Genomic DNA, 16,576 nt, shown 5'->3' on the forward strand with positions numbered 1-16,576 from the left:
GCTGTTTTAATTCACTATGTTGTGCTTGCTACTGTATTATTGTGGAGTCATTCAACATTAACTTGGGGGGCACTTTTTGGACTTTTCTGTGTGACCAGCAGCTGAGAATTAAATAAGTGTTTTAGTTCATTGGCCGATTGGCCTTTTGCAAACGTCAGCGGGCTTCAATTTCTGTTCATTGTTTTTCAGTGCGCTGTCAACCCCGTTCAATTTCCAGCCACAGCTGTTTTGTAACTTGCTGACTGGACGTCTGTGAAAAAGAGCTTCACAGCTCATCGGATTCCTCCTCCAGCCGAAAAAAATATTCTGATTCTGACAACGGTCGAGACCAGTGTCGAGCGATATCTGAATCTATGCTCGATGCCTCTTCGCAAACCCGCAAACCGACGACGTTTCTTCTTAAATACGCCGCAGTGTAGAAACACATTGAATCTAGGTCCTGGTTCACGTTTTCACGTCGCCTCTGTGAAACAGCATGCACCTGCGTCTCCGTCAGGTCAGCCTTTTCAACGCGCCTAAAAAGGGAGTAGCCAAGGGGCCTTCTGGAGTTGTTGACGTGCTCCGAGCCGACCAGACAAGCGTGCGACTATCCCACGGTACCTTCCCCGCAGCCGGGGCAGCACTGGCCCGGGCGCAGCTCCAGGATCGCGCAGCGCGGCACGGGGCAGGCGATGAGGGCGCACATCTCGCGCCCGCCATGGCAGTAGCACTCGCGGCAGCCGTCGTGCCAGCTCTCCCGCTCCGCGTAGCGGCGCCCGTCCATGGACAGGCACCGTCCTCCCGCCGCCGCCGCCGCCACCACCGGCGGCGGCGGCGACCGAGGCGACGGTGGCGCCGTGGTGGCGACCGCTCCAGACTTGGCGGCCTCTGGGAGATCACAAAAAAGAAATACGTTGATGGTGTGCAAACAAAGACAAAGACGCCCCCCCCCCCGTGTAGTCTTAACGGACTGTAGGGGCAAGTGCTGTTAGCGAGCAGCACCTATGATGGCCAGAATGGCACGCGAGGGGGTGGATGGCCAGCACCACGCCCGACCACCTTTGTCTCCCCAGTGGCGATGTTTATACACACCGCACCAGGTACTCATTTGAGGCTGAGTCGACCTAGGGGAGGCCCAGGACCGGTTCAGATAATCGCCACTGGTGTTGGCCGCGAGCGGGAATCAAACTCGGATCGCCGGGTTCGTAGTGCAACGCGCTAACCGCTACAAGGCCGCTTCACTACTGCTCCCCACATGGCGCACACACGCACACACAAACACAAACAAGATGGCATAAGAGGTACATGCTCCCGCTTTTTTTGATTAATTGGGAAAATCTGGAAATCGGGCCAGTGTGTGAAATTCCGGATTATCCAAGAAAAAAAATCTCTCAGAGTAATCCGAAGACAAGAGGTCACGGTCCGAATATACCCCAGAAAATGTCAGAAAAATTGTCTTTACAAACCTTAAAGTTACGTAATGGTTCATAAAAAAAAACTCATCCCTTCCCCCAACCTATACATTCTGCTAGAATGTTGAAGACCGTAGAATAGAGGAAGATAATGGTTGTCATTAATACAGCGCATGCAAAAACGACTGTGCAATGCACCAGTACCAAGTACTGCGAGTGAGCACCTATTAGGGCCGTTGTCAGGGCAACACATTGTGGATTGTATCACTGCATCTTACTGGATTTGCCTTCTCATTTCTGACGTTCACAAACAGCAACAGGTATACCGTTTTAGGGTGAGGTTACCCAGGAGAAACCTAGATGGGGGTTTATGTTGTCAGTTGTCAATGATGTTGGGCACGCACATGAATCGAACCCAGGCCACGGAGACGTGAAAGTTCGATTGTAACTTACATCCACGACCACTCTCCACTAAGTTTACATATCATGGTGATGCTATGGGGGGGAGGAGGGAATCACAATCTCATCAAAGCCCCAACAAAATGACAAGCGTAGATTGTTGTAAGTAATCTTCGCCAGTTGTCATATTGGCCTGAAAATATATACGCTTGCGGTACATGTACACGATTTGTGCGTGTTTAGTTTGTTGTCCTTTGCCTGCACATCGAATTAGCACAGTTGGCTAAGCACGGTGCGAAAGAAGTTCAACATACATGCACACTATAACAATAGGTGTTACCCGTTCTGGCGATAAAACAGTTTGTGTTGAGATGTTAAAGCACCAAACAGAAATACTTTGCAAAGAATCATGTCACTGCATTAACCACACATACGTGTGGTGAACATGTAAACATGCTCTGGTACATCTTCTTGGTTCTTTCGGTAAAGTTACGTAGAATGAGAATAAAACAATAAAACAAAATAAGACAATTAAATTCTCACGACGTTTCGGCCACAACACAAGTAGCCTTCTTCAGGTGAAGGAACAGAACTGTCGGGACGACAGTCACGTAGAATGAGAATAAAACAATAAACAAAATTAGACAATAAAATTATCACGACGTTTCGGCCACAACACAAGTAGCCTTCTTCAGGTGAAGCGCTGTCGTCCCGACAGTTCTGTTCCTTCACCTGAAGAAGGCTACTTGTATTCTTAGTTTTTTCGGTAAAGTCACGTTGAAGGGAAACAACAAAATAATAAAATATATATAAAACAATAAAAAATCTCACAACGTTTCGACCGTTTGAGTTATGGTCGAAACGTCGTGAGAATTTTTTATTGTTTTATATATATTTTATTATTTTGTTGTTTCCTTTCAACGTGACTTTACCGAAAAAACTAAGAATATGAATTACTGCAGTCACGAAAGCTTTAAATCAAAATTTAAGGCTACTTGTGTTGTGGCCGAAACGTCGCGAGAATTTAATTGTCTTATTTTGCTTTATTGTTTTATTCTCATTCTATGTGACTTTACCGAAAGAACCAAAGAAGATTAATCCTTGCAGTCACGAAAGCTTTAAATCGAAACATGCTCTGTTAATTATATATGCATTGTCTTTGAAACTGAATGGTCCACACCAGAGACAGCCTTCTTCATGGCCTAGTCTCAAACAGTGTTAGACCAGAGAATACCTAAAGGTGAACAGCCTATTCGGCTTTTTTGTCTCCAGTGTGGACCATTCAGTTTCAAAGACAATGCATATACTACCAGAGGATGTTTTTTGTTTGCATGTTCACCACAAGTACGTGTTTGGTGTTTTAACATCTGGTTTATCACCAGAAAAGGTAAAACCAATTCTTGCACACACTGCCAAGTCAGTGCTGCATGATGGGAGGTCCTCTAAGTGTGGGTTTGTCACATTTGTCCTGTCAGATGGGGTTTGAATGGATCCATTGGTGCTTTACATTTGATGGATGCTCACAGGTCAAAATGTTAACCATGCCCAGACCCAGACTAGCCAGGTCATGACCTCTGCAGTGGAGGGCTACCTTCCCACTCTAAGCAGCTACATGTTAGTCTTAGCCATCAGCCACAAATTAATGATCTGTGTGCTGATCCATTTTGCGAAGAAGCGAGAAGACGATGACTAGTGTGGGGAAGTCACGATGAAATAGATGTGTAAACTTGTCAATTACACCCGTTCCTATCATCGCTCCTTTTCAGAAGTGTTTGGATTTGTTTTCTCTCTCGCAAATTGTAATCCAATCCAAGTGTTATCCATGTCAAAGTTATTAAAAATGTTGCAGCAAGTAGTGTGAACCACCATGTGCAAGATCATGACCCCAGAAGAGTATCTTACAGAACGACTTGTGAAGTCGCTTGAATGGGAACACATTTTGCAAGCACTGAAAATGCTGTTTGTCCCCGATAATGCACCAAATTATTTAACAATAAAATTGCAGTAAGCTGACATTGGATAAGAATGTTTACTTTGTGGAATGGAGTCGATGGTGATCGGCCTGGCACCATTAACTCGCCACGCTTCAGAAAGCAGTTCAATCATTGGTGGCGGCTTGGATTTGAACCAGCCACCTCCAAATATGGGCAAATATTATCCACGATATATGATAATGCATCTCTTCAGAATATGTAATCTATGGCACAAAAATAAAAGTTGAAAGTTATATTGCAAGACGAAGCATTGAGTCATTAAGGTCAATATGATGGAAATGTAATATTTTTCTTTATTAATATTTCAATAGTTTCATAACCTTGCATTCATATTTTCCAAGTTCACAATTGTAAGTTTGAATTTTGCTTTACAATCACATTATTAATAATGCCCTTTGTGTCAACATAAAAAAAGCTGCCTGAGACGTAACTCTTTTTTTTTAAAGGTTCCGTTGCTGGATGCTGGCCAATTCCATGAATGAGCATTTGGCATCATCATCATCATCAGTCACCATCTATCCACTGCTGGATGAGGATCTCCCAAGCTATGGCTATGTCTCATGGCCTTGCAAGTATTTGGCATGTGAGAGGAACCTCGAGTACCCTGAGAAAAAAAAAACCCACACATCGCTTTGCACAGATAGTTTTAAGAATACATTGCTGTATTTCCATTTCTCACGGTTCAAATGCATTTTAAACCGTGAATGCATTTTAATTATCCCACAATTGCCTGTGATAACATCTGAAGGTCTAAATCCAAGGGCAGAGATGAGCATGACTTCTACAGGGTAGTAATGCCAAAACACAAAAAAATCATAGCAATCGTGGGCTGCAAACATTTAAAGTAGTAATTGCATGTCAGTATGTGTGTAATGTAGCAGTTAGCGCGCTACGCTACAAACCCGGCGACCCAAGTTCGATTCCCGATCACGGCCAACACCAGTGACGATTATCTGAACCGGTCCTGGGCCCCCCCTAGGTCGACGTAGCGTCAAATGAGTACCTGGTGTGGTGTGTAAACATCGCCACTGGGGAGACAAAGGTGGCCGTGCATGGTGTTGGCCACACACCCCAGTTGCGTGCCATCCCAGCCTTCATAGGTACTTGCTAACAGCACTTGCCCCAAAAGTCTGTTTAGGCTATACGGGGGATCTCTGTCTTTGTTGCAGTTGAATAAATTTCGGGCCACTTAAATTATTACAACCACAACAAAAAAAATGCCCCAACTCAACACCTGCATACGGACAATAAAATTTTAAGTTACAAATTTACGATAAGTCACGATAGTGGTTAAGGGTTCTCTCTCTCTCTCTCTGCACGGCTGCACCGTAATGTTGTCGAGAAAAAAAAAGGTAGTGTTTTATTGCAGCACAAAGCGAGTGACATTGTTTTGGTCGTTTTATTGAACCCACATGTAGTGGCGTGAAGCCCTCGCTTCTTTTTTTCCCCTTCTTGAAATGTGGCCAGACAGTTGAGAAATGTAGCCGTTGCTCTTTATGGCTCTCCTGACTAAAAGGCTTTCCCAGAAAAGGAAATTATGAGTTGGAAATGTAAAGTGCAAAATGTTAACAGATAACGGTGGCACGGGCAGCTTGCAGCAGCGAACGGTGGTGGTGTTTTTTTACCGAATTACTGAAACGCATTGCGAGGTTTGCAGTCCAGGAATATTGCTCAGTTTTTTTTTTTTAGGTTATATTTCATATCAATGTTGGCCTCTTGAAAACGGTTATCAATATAAATATAATTGGTGTCTGTTAAGCGCATGAAGAAGACCAAGAGCATTTTTTTCTCTTTTACCACCGTTCATATGTATTAATGTTGGAGAACATGAACGATGTCAGTCCTACAGCAATGGGCTCATAACACTGACCCAGAGATGGCTTGTGCTAACAGCATAATTGACAATGGCGCAAATAAAAAAAATTCAATGGGATTATTATAGCCAAACTAAGGAATGAAATTCTAAATTTTTAAAATCTCCATAGTGAAACTACACAATCGCGCCACTATTGCTGGAATAAATATGTATTTATAGGTTTTGACTATCTCCTCTTGACACATAATCATGATGCCCTTTGTTTATCTAGTAAAGCCTTACCACTGCTTGAAGCTCATTTACAGGAGGGTCCTACAATGGAATGTTTGACCAATTTCATATGTGATTGCTTGGCATGTGGTAGAAAATATGAGTACTCCATGCATATGTAGTGATAACTTCCCATTCTCTACACAAATGGATTAAATCCACTTGCTGTACTGTCTCACGGCCACATGGTAGGATTGAGAGTTTGGGAGCTTTGCAAATGTGTGTGATTAGCCAAGCAAGCCTTGCCTACTCAGCACTGGATTACAGGTGTGTGCCCCCACAGCCAGCTGCCATTCCCAGTCACATCAGGTGCTGCCCCATAACCAGAGCAAAAGGCCTTAATCGCAGATGTTTTTGTGTTTTATAGAGGAAGAATTAAACACTGCGGTCTTGCATATTGTACCATGCAGCTGCTTCCTCAGTTAAACACATACGTCGAAAAGCCACCTAACGAACGGTGTCTCGGGGTGCCAACATATGCCCACAAGTTTACAGCTGTGTTTAGAATAACGTTCCGTCGCATTCGAAGCCATTAATATACGGGCACTCGTTAATTAGTCCACCATTCAAACAGCCACGCTGCGGGCATGCACTAACTCACACAGCTGGGCGCTAATGTTTACAAGACAGCTTGCTAACATGCCACTAAACTATTGCTTTCTGTCCTCCAGGAACATTAGAATTCACTTTATTTACTTTCCCTGTAGGTTATATAGGATAAACAGTAAAGTGCCTAAGATTGAAGAGTTGTGTTGCCAAGGTAGCAGTGTACATGGCATAGTCTAAATTACATGCAGCTTCGGTTGTTACTCGGCCGACAAGCCAAGCGTTTCCATCCAGCCGTTAGACGGTCTGACCGAACGTCCGAGGTCAATGCAAAAGTTTTCTTGACAGCTACAAGGTAAAATTCGTCAACCAACCACAACAAAACTTGCTGCACAATTGAAAAGATCTGTACCTGTTTTTGTTGTTGTAAGTGAGATTAATAAATACATATTTTATTGTTTAATACGTTTTTGTTATTTCAATTGAAAATATGTCTACCGGCATGACTAGCACACGTGCGTTAGAATTAGTGCTTGTGCGCTTCCACGCGTGTTGTGGACCTGAACAAAATAGATGCTCGCTACATTTGCTGACTTTGCCGGCTTGTCTTAATGTTGCATATGCTTTTGCATGCATGTTGGTGTGATACTGAGTTTCGCTAGCTTTTGTTCATTGTGCAAGCCCAAGTTTATTTTGAACCAATGAATACTGTAATAATAATTTTAAAAATTAAGGTGCTTTTCACATATTTTAAATGGGTGGGGGGGGGAGTGGCAGGGTGGGTGTGAAAATATATACGTGTAGCTGCACAATTTCATTTTTATTACCTGTCGAATGTAAGGAAAGGAACATTAATATTACATGAATACATCCTCGGTCTAAAATTATGCTCAACAATGAATTGGGTACTGCCTTAAAAATAAAAATATATATGATTTATATTTGATTCCCAGAATCACACAGGAATTTACATTCAAAAAAATATTTCTTAATGAGAATGAATTAGGCTACAACGTGAATGGTCTAAAGTAGCGGGGTAACTCAACATGCAGTCTGCTGACCACGAATTGTGCACAAGGCCGCCGTGGTGCGAGGCCGTCTGTGGAACTGTTTCAGATACGATGTTTTTTTCGCACAAAGCCCTTGCCAAAATGGAAAAAAGAAAAACATACGAACGTCAAAGATGTATCAAAAAACGCAACCTGTCGGTCACAAGATTCCAAACTTAAGCGGCCAGAGGGTTGACTGACGGTGGTCTAGAAAGGCTGGGAACCAATGGTCTAAGATGGGGGTCAGCAACCACAATAACAAGATGAGCGAATTTGGTTTAAAAAAAAAAAACTCTTTCAAAGAGGCACAGTGCATGAGAGTACAAGACGATGGTCCTTAACAAACAACGTAACGAAGTAGTCCTTAGAGAGCAACCTGGCTCCAGAGACGTGTCTGGAGCCAAGTTGCCAACACACCAGTCTAATGGGGTGACCAACAGGCAACCTGGGAGCAATGTAATCTGAGACACTCTACACGGGCTTCCTATGACGTTTCGATCGCAACACAAGCTTGTTTTGCGAACAAAACGTCGTAGTTTTTTGTTATTTTCTTTGAACCTATCTACGTGACTTAACCGAAAGACCCAAAGAATATGAATTCCTGCAGTCAAAAAGGCTTTAAGTCAAGATTTCTACACGGGCTTTGTAGAAATGCGGGCTTTGGCGGAAATTCCTTGGACGTGTGCACGCACTGTGTGACAATATATGCATGGGGAGTGACCGCAAATGATAATGCTCTGTAGGAGGCACTGCAGTCACCTTTGCACCTGCAGAGGTGACAGCCCTTGCTGTTCTCCGTGTAGCCGAAGGGACACTCTTTGTCACAGGAGAAGTCCGGGCATTTGGCGCATCGGCACACCTCGCAGCCATGCTTGTTCTTCCTGGAAAATGCACGGAAAGGACAAAAAAACAGCTCCGTGGAACGATCCTCAAAAAAAGGGGAGACCTTTCCAAACTGGAAAAACATACAGACGTCAAGATTTATCGCAAACTGCAACCTGTCACGGGGTTCCAAGTTTAAGCGGCCGGTCTGTCCACAGACAAAGCTTGCCAGAATAAGCAGCTATATTCCCTAACAGAAACAAATATTATTCACTTTGTAGGAAATGTTACATTCTTACACCGTGTTTAGTACAGCTCGTCGGATGGAATTTCCATGGGCTCGCTACGTGTTCCCATCTATTAGGAGTCGGTGACACGGTTAATAGCGCACTACCCTATGAACCTGGTCACATGGGATCAATTCCTGGCCACAGCTAACATCAGCAGCGAGCAATATTTGAACAGATCCTGTGCACCCGTCTTTACCAACCGACAGTCACCAGTGTGGTGAAACAGATATAAGCAGAGTATTTCGATTTAAAGCTTTCGTGACTGCAGGGATTCATCTTCCTGGTTCTTTCGGTAAAGTCACGTACCATGGAAATAAAATTATCACGCCGAAACGTCGTGAGAATTTTATTTTATGTTTTATTTTTATTATTTTATTTCCATTTACGCGACTTTACCAAAAGAACCAAGAGGATAAGCAGGGTATGTTTTCGTCCATCTGCCTATTGGCTTTCCAGACCATTATTGTCCAAGAACATTCGTTTCAGCAAGCAAACTCTGGCAGAGCCAGGCCTAGTTAACAAATGCTGCTGGTTTACCAAATCTTATTGGCAAGAATACTCCCTAAAAACAAAGGGGCCCTCTTCAACGCAACATGTAAATATTACACACACACTCATTAACCGTTGATGTGGAGCATTGTGGGTAAAAATAAACGTAGCATCGGTCAAATGATCCCCGTGACCAAACGGCATGGAGGGACGTTCATGCAGCAGTGTCTGCACAGCGTGACTGTGTGTTGCGAGCATGCCCACAGGTAGCCGTGTGGGCAGGTCTTGTAGCAGGCCACCGGGCGGCACTTCTTTGGCCGGGGACGGCACTCGCAGACCTCGCAGCCGCGTGCGTTGAGCACGTGGCCGTGAGGACACTCGAGCGAGCAGCCCGTCATGAGCGCCCTGCAGTGCTCTGCCTCTGTGGGGCAGCACCAATAGCACAGGGTGGGGGGGGGGGAGTGGTGGAACGCATGCACGGATAAGCAGGGGAGCAGATGAATGGAGATACATGGACAGGCATACAACAACGCGTCATCAATTCATTTATTAAAATCAGTTGCACTAATTGAGAATTAGGATTTACGATTTAACTCAATCATGGTACAAAGCATATTCGGTTAGGTTGATGGGAGCAGACAAAAGGAGATGGAAACTAACATCTGACGAAATGAATCTTGAGTAATGGACCCTGAACCATGCATGACAATTAATTGAATTTTTCGTAAGGGACTGAGGGAGTGTGTGTGGGGGGGGGGGGGGGTTGTGAATGACGACATAACGATGCTTCCAATAATTTGTTCAAAGTATTTTTACAGAACTGTGGGTGGGCATCAAGGGTGAGTGCTATCTAAAGGACATTTCGTGAAGCTTGTTCCAGGGATGTGCGTTGGTTGGCAGCTGCAGAAACGCACACACAAGGTCATGCATACATGTGCTCCAGATTACGTGGCTGTGGGAATACAAACAGATGCCGTCTGTGCATATTTCCACCCCTAATCCTTTAATGGTATTCTCCCAGGTTTCAGGGAAGAAGAGAGGGGAAAAAAAGATAATAGAAAAAATGCACTTTAATCCTATTAGATTAACTATGGGTTGCTTGTCGTTGTACAATGGATGATGGACTTGCAAACCAAAGGCACCACCAGTTGGATCTCTCTTGGTGTGGCTGTCGAAACAATGGGGCAAGTTTCTTAAATCCCAACCTCCCTCTGCTCTGTTCAACCAGCAGTTAGTCGATCTCAGTTCATGTATGGTGGGGTGACGTGTGGGAACCTCTTGCAAGACGTCCGGCAAGCGTGGAAGAGTCGATTAAATGCACTCTAGAGCAGTGGTTCTTAACCTTGGGTGCTTGCGAGATGCCCTTTCTGGGAGTGCGAGACGTGGCCAGATTTTTTTGAGACGGTAAATCATCGAAACGCAAATTAAGCACAGGCACGTAAGTACAACTACTTTGTTTCATCAAACCTACGTATTAATTAACATTTATTTTTTACGATTGAGAACCAAAGGGGTGCAAGCCTGCAGTAAAGATTACTTTAGAGGGACTCTCTAGAGCTGGGCTTTCTGCCAGTGGGGGAATAAGGAAGCAATATCGGGGCCGCACCTTTACCTATATTGGCTATTCCACGCCGTTCTTCTAAGCCAGAAATTCTCATACGACATTTTTTTTATTAACCAACCGAGCATTAACATCCTAAAGACGAATTGCGCGTCTGCGTCTCTCTCCGCGTTAAGCGTGTCCCAGCTGTGCGCCCCCGTGGCGGGGGGGGGGGGGCTCGCTCACTCGACTTGCAGAGGCAGGTGCGGCAGCCACCCTTGTCCAGCTTGAAGCCGAAGAGGCAGTCGTCCTCGGCGAGCTCGCAGTGCGGCACCGGCTTGCACACGGGCGGCTGAATCGTGAACACTGTCGGCTCTGAGCACGTGGCAGGAGGGGGGGGGGCAATGGAAACAAAGGCAGAGGGAGGAGGCGGGCAACTCAGGTGTCAACACGCTCCCCTGCTGTGACGGTGCGAGCGCGTCACGCGGACAGCCCCTTTCGTCAAACTGAAACTAAAATGAGACTAAATGTGGTTTCATTTGACCAGGCGAGGCCCACAAGGTCACGGGGAGAGAGAATATGCAGACCCTAAATATACAGGCATCAGGGTCGCGATCGAACCCACAACCTCCTACAAACCAGGCGAGAGAGGTAACATCTAGACACCATGGCGAGATGTTAACTGCTGCATCAGGGCCTCCCCCATGCCACGCATGTTAAGAGGGCTGTTTGACCATGCTTCACCACGCTAGTCAGTGCGGGTTGGTGAAAGCTAGGAGAATAGACATTGAATCATATAAGAACAGTACTCTCTCTCTCTCTCTGCGTGCCATGTCCTTTCTCAAATACATCAACGATCGTGGCATTCCACTTTGCTTTGTTCGTGACATTACTCATTAACTTTATAGTCAGATGCATCCGATTGTTCAAATTGCATATTCACTTAATTCGCTGTTTTCCCCCGGCATCTTGTACCACTAACTTTCCCAGTCAAACATTCAGTACAAAAATGGATTTGCCACACGACCGTCTAATGACAACATTGACCTGTAGGAGTTTTTAACACGTTGCTTTATGTATGGCAGTCGCCCATCCGAATACTAACCAGGCTCAAACATGCTTAGCTTCTAAGAGATGATGGAGATTGGCGGTGATTTGCTCAAAGGCAATGTTTAATGCTGTAATGTTGGTTGTGTTTACAATGTGTCCTGGAGAGCAAAATTGCGTCTGAGCGTCCCCAATTGTATTGACACAGGCAATAACATTGCTTTAACATGTAATTTGATCGAACGTGCACGCCTGTTTCTGATCATTTGTATAAGAGGCTACGGTTATGCAGCCACCCTTGTTAGAGACGCAACATCGGTAGCGCCATATCTTAAGCAGTGCATACAGCAGGGTAAAGGGCTTCTTAAAAAACAACATTAATGTTTCTTACAAAATAAAGTTTTTTCATTTTAACTCCCCCCCCCCCCACCATGGTGTGAATCAAAACCGTGAATGCTGCTGAAGAAGATGGGACAAAAATGGAAGATTGCACAAGATATGGCAAGATGCTGGCTTGGAATTGCGCTCGTAGATGACGAGAAGAGCTCGTGCACACGGGGACTAAGACAAATCAGAGGCCACATCATAAATTACAAAAAAAGATCCAACGCAACAACACAAAATTATCCTGGTTTAGACCTTCGACGAAGCTCATGGTCCACCCTAAACCACATCCGTTGCACGGACAATGGCAAATGTGGATACCTGATGCACAAATGTAAAATTATCCAGCATGCGACTGTGGTCATCCAGAACAGACTGTGCAACATAAAACGATGCAATGCCCAGTCCACAGTGATGCACTCTGCTGCTCCTGACAGTTATCTGACTTGACCACCAGAATGCGAAATTGTAACTGTTGCTCTGCATCTACATCAGCCATACAAAAGAAAAAGCAGAGTAAAAAAAAGGTATGTGGGCATTGGCAATATGCATCGTCAAATAGCCAATGGGTGAGACTGATGACAGAATGCCCCGCGAGGACAACTACTGTGGAGATGGAGCGATGAGATCAGCTCATTCACATGAGAGCAATAGATTGTGCCATCACACAGACCAGACCATCACGAGAGCTGGTGTGGGTATAGGTCGAGGCATTCACGCAGCAGTGGATAGGTCACACTTGGAAATAATAATAATGATGATGATGAAGACTATATATATATGTGCAAGGGGGCAGCGGCTTTCTTGATTGAAAATATTTGGCACGTTCTAATAGGCATGGAAATAATACATTGTCCTGGGGGACAAAAATAAGACGGCTCCCGATGCGATGACCTCCAAAAAGTTAAATAAAATTTGGGTGGTCGGACCATTCCCATTGGGAAGGCAAATTATATCAGCTTGCGTTTTTAGCATCAAACAGGAGAGCCCAGAGCGTGCGTCTCGCAATGTACTCGCCATGCTGCAAATTTCGAGTGTTTTCTTATCTTCTTCTCTTTGTAATCCCTGGACGTTTTGCATACCGCAATTCATCATGCAGCAATTTTGCCTGTCAAGGTGCCAAGGCAAACAGCTTATGGGACTGCAAAGGGTCGCCATGCAACATAACGATCCTTCAGAGACCCGCAGCTGCAAGTGCAAAATCCCACTGACGTTCCCACCCGCCGTGGTGCCTCACTGCTGCATCTGAAGGTGTTTTGGGGTCACGGTTATGCAGCAAAATTGCATCTTACAGTGCCTCATTATTCCGATGGCGTTTCATGTCAGACAAATAATACTTTTTGGCCGTTAATTTACACACAGTTAATGTTACTTTTATTTAAAAATCCAATCCTGCCACCAAGATTGGATTCATCCCAAGGTTAATTGTATCCCCACACATCTATGGGCACTTCATGTCTCTCCTCCTTCGTTATATCGATAACCATTTCTGATGTTGTTTGCATGAAATTACTCTCAGCATATATTTCTTTCTTCCAGTGGACCGGCACCTGTATGCCAGTGAACTGTGCTAAACCAAGTTCTTAAAAACACATGACAAAATAACGCTAAAGCTAAGCAGATGTTGAGCCTAGCTAGTACTTGGATAGGTGACCACCATGGCTTGCTAGGTGCTGTAGGCCCAGAGCTGGGACGTGTGGACAGGAAGTGGCAGTGTTGAGTGGCACCTTTCATGTATGTCGTGGGTTTTCTCTGAGGTTATCCCATTCCCTCCACATGACAAACACTCAGCAATGATACCAGTTAAACATCCAACTGCAAGACTCCCGCCCCTGAAAAAAATGTCTTGAGAACTATTGAGACTTTAACAGGGAATGTGTAGAAATATAGGTAGATATGTGGAATTTTATTATTATTAATGTTACAATAAAAAAATATCCTTGAGCAATCCATTGCTGATGTGGTTGGACATCAGTAAAAAGTAATGGGGGGGTTGTTTGGCCTTACTTCACCATCATGGCCACTGAAGATTTATGAAGTGGAGGCCCCAGCACTAGTTCAAATATCACTCTTCACTGATCTGAGCCATGGCCAGAAATTGAACTCGGATTACTATGTTCAGAGTGCAGTATGCTAACCACTGCGCCACCACTCCATTTTTATCTTAATTTCCTTATAAGCAGGGCACAATCGAAGTTGCAACGCTACCTCTAACACCTTTATTTAAATGTTATCCACGTCCAAACGTCAAATATATAGCACGTGCACAAGCCATTAAAGTGTGTGCCGCTCCGAAAACCAAATAGCGTTTCCAAATGTAAGCCCCGTCGTATGCAGTGGCATTTGCACCTTGTTTTTGTTACGAAATGCCTTTTCACAAACTCTCACCTGGATTTAAGCGAAGAATCGATTTAAATCTAAGTGCTATTCACTGTGTGCCTCTGGTGCTGTTTATCAGATCCCACTGGCTCTTTTAAGATGGCTGTGAGAGTGTCGATGCTTGTGGTGCACAGATTGTTTGTTTGTTTGTTCTTTCTTGCTGTTGCTCTCGCACGTGCACAGGGGATAAAGCCGTGGGTTCGAGGCGAGCACGTGTACAGCCGCAAAAATGCTCCAGCGGAATTCCACATCTGCATAAAATCAATTCAGCCGCTCACTTTATCCAGACTTGGGAGCAATTGTTTGGCACTGTACGCCATACCACAAAAATAAATAATTAAAGAAAGCCTTTCGCTTCTTCTCAAAATATGCAGTGTACCCTTTTTAATGCCATGCTGGTAGAATCTTGAAATCTCGTGTATGTGCGATGGAAAGTCAGGTTTCTTTTTTTTGTAGATACAAATGTACAAAATCAACAGCTACCTTGTATGAAAACGAATTTCTGCAAGTGGGAGCCGGTGTAAAAATTTAAAACTGACAAAGAAAAGCTAGGTTTAAAATCGTTTCTTAGGAACAAAAGTTCAAGGCCAATAGCCACCTTTGTTGAAAAGAGAAAATGGCAGGGTGATTCAAATGGGCAGTGTGTTTAGCAACAATACCTTTTTGGAAAGAAAAAAACCCAATATGTATTCACACACACAGGCTTTGCTTGTTGGTTTTCACACCTAACGTTTAGCCCAAGTGCGGAACATCCCTGGTCAGCCCTCACCAGGAAACGTCACCCGGCCCCGGAATCCTTTCGTCCACACGGGCAGCACTAAATCACGTCACTCGGTTCACTCACTCAAACATTTTTTTTGCGTGGGGTAAAAAAAAACACAACTGGTAAAACAAAAAAATGTGCCCTCTGCTTTTTTGCACGAATATTTAAATTAATAATAAGCATAGCGCTCTATTTGTGTGTTTGTCCACACCTCGGATTAGCACGGTTGGCCACGCACGGCGCGAAACAAGTTCACCGTGCATGCGCACGTGACTACTGAAGCTTTTCGCAAGGAACATCTGCCGCGCTCGCCGTCGCAGCGTGGACGCCAAGTCGCCGTCGCTCCGTCGCAGACGACGCTTTTGTTCCGTCGCTATTGTCGCGCCTCGACCGGCCAAGCGAGAGCACCCATCGCTCGCCACCGCCAATTACTCTCTCGCTCTCTCTCTCTCCGCGGCGTTCCGTCCTCCTCTGGGAGACCTGCTCGTCACATGAAGAGCCCCCCCCCCGCCCCGCCCCCAAAACCGCGCCTACCACCCCCCGCGTACAAATCCACAGACAAAACGACAAGGAGTTTTGAAGAACAAAAAATGTACGGTGTGCACTTGGGTGAAAGTAGGCCACTTGGCAGGGAGCCAGCGAACAATGTACACAACGTAGGCACCAACGGGGACGGAGCGCGCGCGCGCGCGCGCCCTACCAGACGGAGCAGAAACTCCCCGAGCGATCAGGGTTAAGGCAGGACAGCGCCTGGGCATTTCTCCCGCGCGCCGCAGCGCACAAATCGCGTGCGCTCCGACGCGTACACGTGTAAGACAAGCGAGCATTCCTGCGCGGAGTGGCGAGGTCACGGCGGGGCACGCCTTCCATCAAAGGCGGCCTCTCCGCCGCGGCAAGCTCCTCGATCGAAAATTTTAAACGGCCACGGATTCAATTTTGATTTAAAGCTTTCGTGACTGCAGTAATTCATATTCTTAGTTTTTTCGGTAAAGTCATGTTGAAGAGAAACAACAAAATAACAAAATATATATAAAACAATCAAAAATTCTCACGACGTTTCGACCATAACTCAAACGGTCATCATCAGGTGTGTTGGTTTGCATAAATTTATTTTTAAACGGCAAATTTATTCCTCATGCACTCCGCAGGCACCCGAAATGCCACGCCGCGTCGCAACGAGTATGCGTTCCGCTGCAAGTCCCAGGTCCTTCTCTTAATTTATTTAGGTCTCAATCACTCTATTTTATTTTTTTTGCCGACGTGCATACGAGCGTGCAACCTAACACCCTTGTTAAGCGGTGCCATTTGGGTGTCAAAACGATTCTTTGTCGGGAAAAAAAATGGTAAAGCCGTCACGTCCAACCCCAAAAAATGGTAATGACGTGTAGCTACACTCG

The 16,576-nt window shown here is 45.1% G+C and overlaps 1 protein-coding gene across 3 annotated transcripts in view; it reads right to left on the reverse strand.

The window, feature by feature from the left end:
• The window catches only part of LOC116943187 (cysteine-rich motor neuron 1 protein-like), a 74,339-nt gene that overhangs the window by 14,165 nt on the left and 43,598 nt on the right, over nucleotides 1–16,576 (reverse strand). For all 3 annotated transcript variants that reach the window (XM_032955822.2, XM_032955821.2, XM_076067576.1), the window contains 4 exons: nucleotides 10,853–10,981; nucleotides 9,331–9,487; nucleotides 8,225–8,346; nucleotides 601–867 (listed from right to left, as the gene is read on the reverse strand). In XM_032955822.2, coding sequence (XP_032811713.2) covers nucleotides 601–867; nucleotides 8,225–8,346; nucleotides 9,331–9,487; nucleotides 10,853–10,981 — 675 coding nt within the window. The remainder of the gene's footprint in view (nucleotides 1–600; nucleotides 868–8,224; nucleotides 8,347–9,330; nucleotides 9,488–10,852; nucleotides 10,982–16,576) is intronic.

Source organism: Petromyzon marinus, chromosome 17, assembly GCF_048934315.1.
Source record: "Petromyzon marinus isolate PM22_M1 ecotype Great Lakes invasive population chromosome 17, UKy_Petmar_22M1.pri1.0, whole genome shotgun sequence".
Taxonomy (NCBI): domain Eukaryota; kingdom Metazoa; phylum Chordata; class Hyperoartia; order Petromyzontiformes; family Petromyzontidae; genus Petromyzon; species Petromyzon marinus.